Source organism: Coregonus clupeaformis, chromosome 24 (genome assembly GCF_020615455.1).
Source record: "Coregonus clupeaformis isolate EN_2021a chromosome 24, ASM2061545v1, whole genome shotgun sequence".
NCBI classification, from domain to species: domain Eukaryota; kingdom Metazoa; phylum Chordata; class Actinopteri; order Salmoniformes; family Salmonidae; genus Coregonus; species Coregonus clupeaformis.
Genome location: NC_059215.1, coordinates 42,445,219 through 42,458,571, shown reverse-complemented (window position 1 = coordinate 42,458,571; position 13,353 = coordinate 42,445,219). Strand labels below are relative to the sequence as shown.

The window sequence follows — 13,353 nt, the reverse complement described above, 5'->3', positions numbered from 1 at the left end:
TTGACTGTCTTATCTGTGTGTGTCTCTGGGCAGGACTATGACCTGAGCCAGCTGCAGCAGCCTGACTCCTTGGAGCACATCATCAGTAAGCCCCCAGGGGTACGGAGGGTGGACGAGCGCCCCATCATCCCTGAGTCCCAGTACCCCATCCGTCCTGTGGTCCCTCACCCTGGGGATATCGGGGACTTCATCAACGAGGTGAGGGGGGCAACCTGGGGTCATAGATTTGTTTTATTCCTTTATCAATATATAATTTCGTCCGTTGGGACTTTTCTACTTGAGTTCTGACACAAACACAGACACATTTCCACACACAAGGTACTCCAAACACGACTCAAGTTACAATGACAAACTTACAATACAAGACTACACAAACACAGAACATAAGACATTCAGATCAGTAAATAAGATGGAGGTGTATATACGTACCTTTTTATTTCTTAGTCTTTTGATGTACCTTCTGTTTTAGGTAAATGTGTGAGATGTGAGGGTAATATTGCATAAATGTAGGTATTTTCTGGATGTTATTTATTTACAGGTTTCAATGCTCTGAGCTCTGGCAACAGTGGAGAATGGAGATTACCTGACAGCTGTTATCATACACACACACACACACACACACTTACAAACACGCACATACTGTACTCACACACACACACATGCACACGCTCACTTGTGCGTACGTAACCCCAATCTCAACACAGTCATGCAAGAAGGCTTTGATTGACAGGCGCCGTGACAACATGTTCACACTTGAGAAGTGTTGGCAGCTGTTCAGCTTTGATCCATCCTGACTACACACACGCCCACACACGCAAACACACACACACATTCACACACACACACACACACACACACACACACACACACACACACTACAAATCTCGCTCCAACAGTCTGGCAAAACACAAACACATTGTGGCTCGGTTGCCCACTGTATCCTCCTTGGGGATTCTACATCCCTGCCAATGACATCACTCTGTCACTCACAATATATTGCCGGTATGCCAATACTTAAAATGTTCTCTATGGTGCTTCCTTAGCTGTTATCTTACAAAAAGCCTACCCTTCTCTGTCTCTATATAGTACTATACACTAACCTTTTTAATCCTGTTGGCCTATATACCAATACAACTCTCTCCTCCCTCTCCCTCCCTCCAGGGTCTGCGGGCAGCAGACAATGACCCCACAGCCCCTCCCTACGACTCCCTCCTGGTGTTTGACTACGAGGGCAGCGGCTCCACGGCTGGCTCCGTCAGCTCCCTCAACTCCTCCAGCACAGGGGACCAGGACTACGACTACCTCAACGACTGGGGCCCCCGCTTCAAGAAGCTGGCCGACATGTACGGGGGAGGGGACGACGAATAGGGCCACAGGTGGGCCTCGTTAAAGATCAACTCCCCCAGCCGAACCCCCTCAGCTGGTCTGCCATGCTCTCTCTGTCTCGCCAACCTTGGAGAGACAGATAACACACACACACACACCAATGCACACACCGATGCACACCACACACAACAAGACACACCACACACACCGATACACACCACACACAACAATACACGCCACACACACAACAATACACACCACACACACACACACACCGACCAACTGAACTGACCTAGCAACTGACCAATCAATCAAGCAACCGCCATAGTGGACTGTGCAGTGAGGCAGCTTTGTCCTTCTGTGCTGTATTGTACTGTACGGAGCCCTCTCCTGCTCCAAGGTGTGTGGGGGGAGGGGGGTAGATTTTGGGGTTGGCTACTTTTGTTTTATGTTATAAAAATAATAATAATAATGATTATCTCATGGTGCCCTCACTGTCCTTAAATGTGAGCTATTTCCTGGTGTTTGGAGGCCATTGGCTTTCTATTTCCCCATCAGCCCCCAGCCTGTCCCTTTGCAGATAGATTGAGGTGCATATTGCGTGACGCAGAAGAAAATAACAAAGAAACACAGAAAGTAAACTCCTTCCTCTGCATGGAAGGCCCTGGTTTCATCTCTCTGAACTTGAATTCCATAGAACAGAAGCACTGTTGTTTAAGAAGTGCCTTCAGTGGTGCGTTTTTTTTTGCTGACTCCCGCTAACTCAGGATTGGTGGCCATTTTCTGGGCTAACATGTGCCCCCCACCCCCCGCCCCCTAATAACCCCTCACCTTTCAATTCTGACCTTCCCGCCCCTTTTCCTGTGTGTCATGTTCATCACCCTGTAATGTAACACGGGCAGATGCAGAATAAGTTGCAGAGGGGATTTGCCTTTGGGGGTGAGGGGGTATAATTGGTGTGAATTTAGGAGAGGGAGTGCTCTGTACAAAGACAAACAGTATATCTCCTTAGGTGAAGGACAAATATTTTCTTTCCAATCTGGCACATCTGAGCTTCTGATGCGCAGCCATCACCAGTGTGACAATAGGAATCATCACACTGATACAGAATGGGACTGTGTCGTTAGACAACATGTATTTACTGTATTCAAACAATGTGTACCCTCTGAGAGCAGTTGAGTTTGGATGGCTTTGTGGTTTTGAGTTCGCATTACTTTGCACTTTTAACTTAGTGAGGCTATGTGAGCTAGGGATAGAGGGATGACGAGTCATTTTTAATGTGAAAGAAATGAATCCATAGGAGGGTTGTTTTTCTTTACCTAGACCTTGTCTCTATTCTAAAATGAAGGACGTGGGTGGGTTGCATGGTTCTGTCCCCCGTTGCAAATGTTGTCAACATGGCACTAGTTGTCTTGTGATCTTATTGGTCAATGTGTTGAGGAAAACTATATAAACTGTAAAAAAATGAGAAAAAGGGTGTAAAAGTAGATATTTTTTAAGTATTAGTACAAACCGTTTGTGCTCCATTTCTGCTAGCATTGCTGGCAGAGAAGACAAATTGTGAGACCCAAAGTTTCAAGCTTCGACTTTACTTTACTTTTTTTGTGCTGATTCACTGTTGTCTTGACACGCTTTTGATATACCATCTCTGATGCTGGTCTCTGTCGCAGCAACAGAGAGAGAGAGAGAGTTGAGATTCTGCCAGGGACTTAGCAAGCACCACAATGTCTTTCCTCAGACATTTTCATTCATTTGAAATGCAAGAGGTTTCGAAAACATGTTGGGGAAAATATGTCTCATACAAACTTTTATGGAAAGAGCGAAAGAGAAGAACTGCACTTTACCAAAGCAGGGTTTAATAGTGCTAAACGTTTCACTCTTTAGAGAAGAAGGTGCCTATGAGGAACAGACATTTTATTGTCTTTTGTGAAAACACCACTACCCATGCATCATTCCTATGATATACAGTACATTTTCCCCAGTTATACAAGTTATACACTTGTTTCTCACTCACACACAGGCAGAAGTCCTTTTGTAAATGACCTTTCACATAGTGTTCCCATGTTCCCAGTTGAGGAGATGCTGGAAAAAATCAACACAGCTTCTCTCACACTGCCCATTCACTTCACACAGTCCACTTATCCTCTCGGCAGTTAACTGAGTCCATCGGAATGTTTTGCTATTTCAAAAATGTAAACTGAGTTCAATGTCATTTCAGTTGAGATTTACACTCAAAAGAAATGTTGTTTCTATACGTAGAGATTCTCTTTCTCTCTCCCTAGCTCTTTCTCTTTAATGGTGGATTTGATAGAAATTGAGCAGTGTTATATATTTAATTAATCCTCCAGTTACCCTTCATAATTAAGAGGATGATGGATCCTTCCAGGTAATCTCCTTGACAAAGAGAGAAAGCCTCTAAACTCCTAGATAAGATGTGAGGAGAAGAGGACTCTCAGTGTCCCATGCTCTTCCTCCCAGCTTCCCCTTCTCTATCAGGTCTTTACCCTTCACACTACACCGTCTTATCTTCCGCTGGAGAAAAAAGATATGTACAGAATGCCTTACAGAGGGGAGGGGAAGGGAGGGAGGGATAGGGGCAGAGAGGTGGGAGGAAGGGAGGGATATGAAGGGTACTGAAAGGGGGAGTAGGTCATATAGGTCACTGTTGAATAACAGTGAGTTGGACCCCAAACCCACCTGATGTAGAGCGACAGGACATCAGTGTGTATGAACTTTGACCCTCTGGTCCTGCAGTGTACCAACAATGCCTTTGGATGGTGACATACACAGAAACAGGAAGTGGTATTTAGGGTTTCCACCTCACCTCTTGCCATCGCAAAGTAGGATTAGTGCTCCTCTCTTCACTAAAGCTTATATCAATGCACTCACACACACACACACACACACACACACACACACACACAGTCACACATTACACAGCTGTTGCTGTTCGTGATTCATGATTATTTCCGACATATAAATGTTGTACATAAACTTTTTTTTTTTTACATTTTGTTGTTTTGTACATTTGTTGTCTTTATATTCTTCACCCTGTGTTTTGTTTTCTTTGTTGTTCGACGAGTAGCCTACCGAGCCTGCTTGCAAGCTTTAAATCACCATAAAAGCCATTTGCGTTCACTGAAGATTCAAAGAGACTCATACGCTCACAGCCATACTTGTGGGTGTCGCTGTTCAAGGTTGCCGTCATTACAATACAAGACGTCCTTCTATACATATTTGCACTCACCCTCTCTGGGCATCATCCTGCATGTCAACCCATATAGATAAGGCCTCCTTGCTATGCCCCACCCGAGAGAGTCCAGCCTGGCTGAAGGCCAGACAGCATTCAGAAAGACATGTTTTATGATTGCCTTATGCTCCCTCATGTCTGTCAGATATACACCTGCATGGGCTGCAGCAAACAGAGAGGAGAAAGACCCAGGCACTTCATGTTCCCACTTTACATAAGGCTGCTGTCATAAGCGCTACATAGCATAATCACATGAACAGGCTAATGCCTGTCATAGTGAATGTGGCATTATCTAGGAGTTATTAGTGAGACAAATGAAGCTGTCCCATTCCAATGCTATGAGGGGATGAGAGGGAAGCCAGGGAGGGGTGAAATGAAGGTTTTGGATAAATGAAGGTTTGAATTGGAGGTTTGAAGGTTGTACTTGTAAATATGCAAAGGTGGTTAGGTTGAATGGATGCTATTGGTGTGACAATGACACACACAGGGGAACTGGGATCAGGATGTATGGATTTGCACATCCACATTTTAGTTTGGCATATTGAAGGTGGAGTTAGCGGGAGGCTAAGGTGTAAAAATGTATTCCTTGAGTACTCCTTATAGTGGGAGGAATGCAGCATGTCTAGCTTCTGCAGATGTAATTCAGACCTGCCATTTAGTATCTGTGTGTACGGCTTGACCCTACTTTAAATTGTACACTCCCTTTACCATAAGGCCTGCACACAAGCAGTCAGTCTGTCTGTCCGTGTCTCCCTAGAGAGAAGTGGTCATCTTCTCTCAGAGTGGTGTTAGCCTTTGAACAGTTACCCTCACTGAGGACCACAGATCCTGAAAGCTCTTCCCAACCTATGAGGTGTTCTGCACTCTATCCAACTGCAGGAGACTCCAACAAGTTAGTTACAGTGTTAGACCTTCACTTTCACCAGGACCGCACAGAAACATGACAGTGGCTGAGTCTCAAATGGCACCTTAATCTCCATGTAGTACACTAATGAAAGTAATGCACTACAAGGGATAGGGTATGATTTGAGACGCAACCAATGTCGTATTGGAGTCGCCCCGATGTTGCTCACGTCTGAGTGTACATAATGTAGTAATTGCTTGAAGCTAAACAGATGAAGTTAGGCAACATATAACTGTACAATTTGAGCTTTTTTTGCATGTGTCTTTTTATAATGGACAGAAGAAGAATTCTATAACAGTTATCATAAAGATAATTTTAAAGCGTGTAGCAGCCCGCATGACCAAGGTTGCGGTCCAGAAGGACTTCTGGTTTGTACCATACTCACATAAACTCAAATGGAGAAAAAAATGAAATGAAAAAATCTAAAACGCTTCAAAAAAATAATAATTGCACAGTTATCAAGGTAAAATACTTTTTTGTAAACTGTCAACAGCACAAATATTTTGTATTGTTGTTTGTACCATTTTGTATGAAAAAAGAAAAATACTTTTACAAAAAGGGAAAGAGTGTGTTGTTTTAAGCGTGTGTTTCTAGTGCCACTGCGATTTTGGTTTCCAAATACAGTACAGTACATACGCAGCCTTGCAGATAAACCTTGTAATATAGATGCTGAGCTGGTGACTCCACGTCAGCGCCCCCATGTGTTATAAATAAAGTATCCCCTCCTTATACAAACGCTGCTTCCTGTCTCCTCATTTTCTTCCTATTTCAAATGTGATGATGACGATGATGATAATTTGATTATTCCATTAACAAAAACAGAGGTTCTGACACTATTTTCAAATTCTTTCTATCTGTATTTGAAACCAGTGTAGTTGCAGATGATGCTTGTGCACCTTCTTATTTGTTTTATACATGTTTTGCTGAATTGCTTTTAACCAAAACAATATGTTTCCAAAAAGTCAATTACTCAAACGCTGATCTAAGGTCATATTTCTATAAAACTAAGGTTAATACATTTGTTAAAAAGCAAATTTTCTCATTCACACTATACAGCACGGATGCTGTCACAAGTTTTAATTGCTATTTTCTCTTTTTCCCCTACATGTGTTTAGTAAAGGAATCAACATCACAGCATCCATGTCAAAGTTCACTCTCCAAACAACTCAATGTAATTAAAATGTTTTGAACATTGTAATCTCTGTTTTAAAATAACTCTGGGAATGGTGAATTTTTCAAAACGCAATTAATTATCTATAAGCGAACAAAAACAAAGCCATAATTTATAGCAAACACTATCCCTATAAGCATAATACGTGTGCTCAAGCTTTTTTCTCCCCTGTATTGGTAAAACATATTCCAAGTTGTAAGGAACATTTCTGCTGATTAAAATTCTAGTGAAGTCAACCATGTTTGAGCCAGTCTATCAAGTTGCTGAGATGTGTCTCCGTCTCCCAGCCTTTAGCAGCAGGGAAAGCACACATTGAACCTGAGGGTAGTTATATGTGATTTTGTAACTGCATTTGATTATGGCCCAGAATGCAATTTGATGGGAGGCCCCCAGCCTCGTATAGCGGAACACTCACCTTGATAGAGCGAGCGTGCAAACTGCATGATAACTGGATTACAAGAACCCATCAGCCAAGACCCAGACTGAGGGGCGGCTTGTCAGGGGGAGTGTGTGTGTTGTGTGTTGTGTGTGTTGTGTGTTGTGTGTGTGTGTGTGTGTGTGTGTGTGTGTGTGTGTGTGTCATGGATTTCCATCGACCTTGATCAAAATGCTATCAATCCTCATGGTTTCAGGCAGAGGACTGATTTCGAGGCTCACTGGAAAAAAACACACTCACTCAAACGCTCATGCAAACACATACCCATGCAGACACACCAGTGCGCACACACACACGGTACAGTAATGAATTTCTACCACGGAATGACTCTGCATCCACTTATATGGTACAATAAAACATTATTGGTGATACACTAAAGACAGTCCGTCTTTAAAGTGAAAAGTTTAAACAATGAAAAAAATGTACCTTCCAAAAGCCTAATTGAAATCCTTTCACGTTTGGGACTCATTTGTAAGAGTACTGGACAGACTGTTAGTATACAGTGCCTTCGGAAAGTATTCAGACCCCATGACTTTTTCCACATTTTGTTACGTTACAGCCTTATTCGAAAATGTATTTATTTTTTATTAATCCCCAGCAATCTACACACAATACAACACAATGACAAAGTGAGAACAGGTTTTTACAAATTGTACAAATTGGTTAAAAATAAAAAACAGAAATACCTTATTTACATAAGTATTCAGACCCTTTGCTATGAGACTCGAAATTGAGCTCAGGTGCATCCTGTTTCCATTGATCATCCTTAAGATGTTTCTACAACTTGATTGGAGTCCACCTGTGGTAAATTCAATTGATTGGACATGATTAGGAAAGGCACACACACCTGTCTATACAAGGTCCCACAGTTGACAGTGCATGTCAGAGCAAAAACCAAGCCATGAGATCGAAGGAATTGTCCGTAGAGCTCCGAGACAGGATTGTGTCGAGGCACAGATATGGGGAAGGGCACCAAAACATTTCTGCCGCATTGAAGGTCCACAAGAACACAGTGGCCTCCATCATTCTTAAATAGAAGAAGTTTGGAACCACCAAGAATCTTCCTAGAGCTGGCCGCCCGGCCAAACTGAGCAATCAGGGGAGAAGGGCCTTGGTCAGGGAGGTGACCAAGAACCCGATGGTCACTCTGACAGAGTTCTAGAGTTCCTCTGTGGAGAACCTTCCAGAAGGACAACCATCTCTGCAGCACTCCACCAATCAGGCCTTTATGGTAGAGTGACCAGACGGAAGCCACTCCTCAGTAAAAGGCAAATGACAGCCCACTTGGAGTTTGACAAAAGGCACCTAAAGACTCTCAGACCATGAGAAACAAGATGGTCTCTGGTCTGATGAAACCAAGATTGAACTCTTTGGCCTGAATGCCAAACGTCACGTCTGGAGGAAACCTGGCACCATCCCTACGGTGAAGCATGGGTGGCAGCATCATGCTGTGGGGATGTTTTTCAGCGGCAGGGACTGAGAGACTAGTCAGGATCGAGGCAAAGATGAATGGAGCAAAGATCCTTGATGAAAATCTACTCCAGAGCACTCAGGACCTCCAACAGGACAACAACCCTAAGCACACAGCCAAGACAACGCAGGAGTGGCTTCGGGACATGTCTCTGAATGTCCTTGAGCCAGAGCCCAGACTTGAACCCAATCTAACATCTCTGAAGAGACCTGAAAATAGCTGTGCAGCAACGCTCCCCATCCAACCTGACAGAGCTTGAGAGGATCTGCAGAGAAGAATGGGAGAAACCAAATACAGGTGTGCTAAGCTTGTAGCGTCATACCCAAGAAGACTTGAGGCTGTAATCACTGCCAAAGGTGCTTCAACAAAGTACTGAGTAAAGGGTCTGAATAATAGTAATATTTCCGTTTTTTATTTTTAATAAATTATCAAACATTTCTAAAAACCTGTTTTTGCTTTGTCATTATGGGGTATTGTGTGTAGATTGATGAGAATAAGGCTGTAACCTAACAGAATGTGGAAAAAGTCAAGGGGTCTGAATACTTTCCAAAGGCACTGTATGTGATGATTCCAGACACAGATGATTGAACTTCACCTTAGTTAAGAAGCAGTCACGAAGACAGAGACACAAATGATCAACGCAATTAAGTCACTGCAGTTGCCTTCTGTCTTCGTGACTGCTACTCAAGGTGTGGGTTTTACAAGGTGTGGGAATGAAGTCATTACCAGCCGCACCGGATGCCATGCAAATAGAAATAAAGTTAAAATGATAATCTGCAGGTGCAGATGGGATTTTCTGTACTGCTCAACGCTTGATTTATACGCTGCCACTTAAGATGGTATCACCATGACGACCTCCTCGCTACTCAAGTGCAATCATTGCTAGCTAGCTACTACTGTACAGATAAATACAAAAACGTGTCTTCACCTGTACAAGTAACACACTTATAAATTGAAGACTGGCAAAAGTATGGACAAACAAACAGTTTTGAGAGAAAATAGAAGAGATCAGAATCCCCGAGCCGACTAGGTGAAAAATCTGTCGATGTGCACTTGAGCAAGGCACTTAACCTTAATTGCTCCTGTAAGTCGCTCTGGATAAGAGCGTCTGCTAAATGTAAAATGTAGAGAAAACAAAAGCCCCACCCAGATGAGGAGTGAGAGAGCGGGCTCTTAGGTTGACCTCCAGCAGAACTGTTAACAGGGACCAGGCGGGTCAATGAAACAGCAGCAGGCCAGGCGGCAGCTCCTCCACATTGATTGGCCTGTCACTGGATGTCAATGCATGCAGACAGAATACCCCCAACCATCTGACTCAGTAGGTGCATACTCCAAGCCAGGGTAAGTATCACGAGCATGCAGGAACAGCAACCTGCATGCGCACACACACCCAGACAATGCCCTCAATTAATACCCCACCCATAGTGAGTCTGCAGGAAGCCTGATCTAGTCAAATCATTTCACCTGCTCTCTGACACAAACATGCTCGTCTGAAAGAAAGGACATGGTGAGACAGAGGGCGGAGGAGGTTTGCTAAAGAGAGAGAAAAACAGGGGGTTACAGGTAAAATGAGTTATGCTCAGCAGTAAAACGTCAAGGTTGACAGGATGAGTCATTATAGATTAACCCAGCCAGGTAGCCGTTATCTGGACTAAACTATGCTGCTGCATTTTGACCCATTATGGATTTATAGAGGTAGGCAGTTTGGGATCGTATTGATCAGATGAAGCAGCGTTTTTCTCCTACCGGCAGGGCCACTGCATCACCACAGCTTCCCTCCATAGACTTAAAAATAAACACAAAAAACACTATGCAGCTATTTGAAAAAGTACATGTGTGTACTACAACAATAAATGGTTATATTCCATGTATGTGTATGAGAAAAACATTAACTGAAAACCACAAAATGATGCTAAAATGAATTCCTTCAAATGGAGAATATTCCAATAGCCTATTGTATTTCCAATCGTGCTGTGTTTGAAAATACTGTACTTTCAAGGAGGAAATACTTCATCATTGAGTCAGTCCAGAGAGGGTCATATTGACCTATGGAGCCGAATCAATCGGCAGCAGGAAGTAGAGAATTACAGGCTGGAAGACAAGCACATGCAGGCACACAGGTGTGCTCTGGAAGAGAAGGTTGCCAGGGGAGCTAGATGTCGTCAGGGGCTAGTGTAAGTTTGTGGAGGAGGCTATGTGCAATATTATCACCGTGGAGAGCATGCAGAATGATCACCAGCAAGCACACACTGTTTGCCACAACATCTATCACTTGTAATCAAAGGAGTTCATTTTGACATTGTAAATAAGAAAACATCATGATGACGCAAATGACTGTAATTATATATTGCTCACCCACCACATCGGGAGAGAGAGAGAGAGAGAGAGATACTTTTACATTTGGCTTTGAAGCATAAGGGCAGATATGCATTTGCCTTCAAGCGCTCTGTCTCAAGACATCCACTCCATCCATCCACATCCGTCCATGTTCTCCCCCTGTGAGTCTAATTTTAATCCTGTTCGCCTTAGAAATAGACAGAGAGAAGAGAGGATAACTAGAGAACTGTTTTTCCCTCTGTTGTGCATCTGATGGGTGTGTTAGCGGTGGGCCTGTGGCCTCTATTGAGACTGGTGAAATAAAGCCAGTGGGGATCTGTGCTATGTGGTCTCATAGTAATGTGTTTGCTCAGAGGGAGACGTGTCACTCTGGGTAATAGGAACAAAACAAACGCTGTGGCTTTATTGTCTTACATACACGTTCATTTACTCGTAACCGTGGTGGTGGGCTATATGCAAAAAGCTGTTGGCCGCATCATGAATTCCATTTTCATCCTATGTGGGAGTGATGCACTCTGAGTAAAAAAATATCCTCTACCAGGAGAGTGAGGAGAGGGATCAAACAGTCAAACTGACCTCAAATGGGGCATAGAAAAACGATCAAGTAACTTTAGATCACTCCCTTATCACATAACGAGATATATTCAATCTACATGCACCTTCCCAAAATGACAGTTGGCTGGACATTTTGATGACAGATGACATTTGGGTAATGGATATGATGCAGGTCATTTTGAGAATGGGATAGATAGGATAATGTGTCCTCTCCCAGGTCGTCAGGACCATGCCCCAGGGTAGAGAGCTGCCCGGCTGGGAGCTGACCACATTAAGGATGCTGAAGGATGGAGACGGAGCAGGAGTAGGGCGCTGGGTCCATTCTACTGGCCAAAATGAGATTTACATTCCACTCCCAGCAGCATCCAAATCGCATTAGTCTCCACATCTATTCACATACATACTATTTATCACTCACTCAGTCGCACAACATCAAAACACTAGCTGCAGCCAGCAGCCCATCCTCACCAGCATCTGGGCTTATCCTGCTCCTATTCTGAATCAATTGCCAAACTGAAGTTTAAAATATTGCTAGTCAGTGGTAGGTCTATACTATATAATTACAGATCTATTATACATTGAGCAGGTCGAAATTCTCCTAACCGAAGACTACTAAGAAGTCACCAACTTTTAAAGTGCTCACCCTCTTATGTATATTCATAAAATAAGTAATTACGCTGTCAGATTTTGTTTCAGAGGGCAGAAAGAGTAATGGTGTTTTCCTCAGGCCTGATTAAAAATGCCCATTGTAAATTATCCGGGGGCCAGTGGAACACTGACCTATGACCTGCTTAATGTTTATATTCAGGACTTTAAGCAGGCCTCTCAACTAGCATGGGGCCACCAGACACCTCTCCTTTAATTCTGTCTCCTGCAGATTTAATGATGACCAGCCATGATCTCTGTATCTCCCACTGGGTGGGCTGGACCTACACTAAGGTAAACCACGGCCAGCAGGTTAACACTGAAATGGTCTCACTGCAGGTTAACACAGAAAATAATCTCGCTGCAGATTAACATTGAAATGATCAGACTGCAGGTCAACATTGAAATGATCACACTACAGGTTATTAACACCGAAATGATCACACTGCAGGTTAACACTGAAAGGATCACAGTGCAGGTTATTAACACTGAAATGATCACACTGCAGGTTATTAACACTGAAATAATCGCACTGCAGGTTAATACTGAAATGATCACGGTTCGGGTTAACACAAAAATGATCACACTGCAGGTTAAAACAAAAATGATCACACTGCAGGTAAACACTGACATTATTAACACAGAAAATAATCGCGCTGCAGATTAACATGGAAATGATCAAACTGCAGGTCAACATTGAAATGATCACACTATAGGTTATTAACACCGAAATGATCACACTGGAAGTTAACACTGATATGGTCATGGCGCATTGAAATGATCGAATCTAATTTTATTTGTTACATGCTTCGCAAACAACAGGTGTAGTAGACTAACAGTGAAATGCTTACTTAAGGGCCCTTCCCAACAATGCAGAGATTTTTTTGTGTGGAAATAATACAAAAATAATAACACAAGGAATACATTCACAATGAATAACGATAACTTGGCTATATACACGGGGTACCAGTTCAGAGTCGATGTGCAGGGGTACGAGGTAATTGACGTAGATCTGTACATATAACTAGGAATAAAGTAACAGATAGTAAACAGTAGCAGCAGCGTATGTGATGAGTCAAAAGTGATTAGAGCAGTCTTATGGCTTGCGGGTAGAAAGTGTTCAGGGTCCTGTTGGTTCCAGACATGGTGCACCGGTACCGCTTGCTGTGCGGTAGCAGAGAGAACAGTTTATGACATGGGTGGCTGGAGACTTTAACAATTCTTAGGGCCTTCCTCTCACACCGCCTGGTATAGGAGG

The 13,353-nt window shown here is 43.2% G+C and overlaps 1 protein-coding gene across 1 annotated transcript in view; it reads left to right on the top strand.

The window, feature by feature from the left end:
• Positions 1-1,505, top strand: part of LOC121538544 (cadherin-4-like) — a 434,400-nt gene extending 432,895 nt beyond the window's left edge. Inside the window, exons 16-17 of the mRNA XM_041846665.2 lie at positions 34-198; positions 1,162-1,505. Of these exons, the coding sequence (XP_041702599.1) occupies positions 34-198; positions 1,162-1,368 (372 nt within the window). The 3' untranslated portion in view covers positions 1,369-1,505. The remainder of the gene's footprint in view (positions 1-33; positions 199-1,161) is intronic.
• Positions 1,506-13,353: the final 11,848 nt, after the last annotated feature.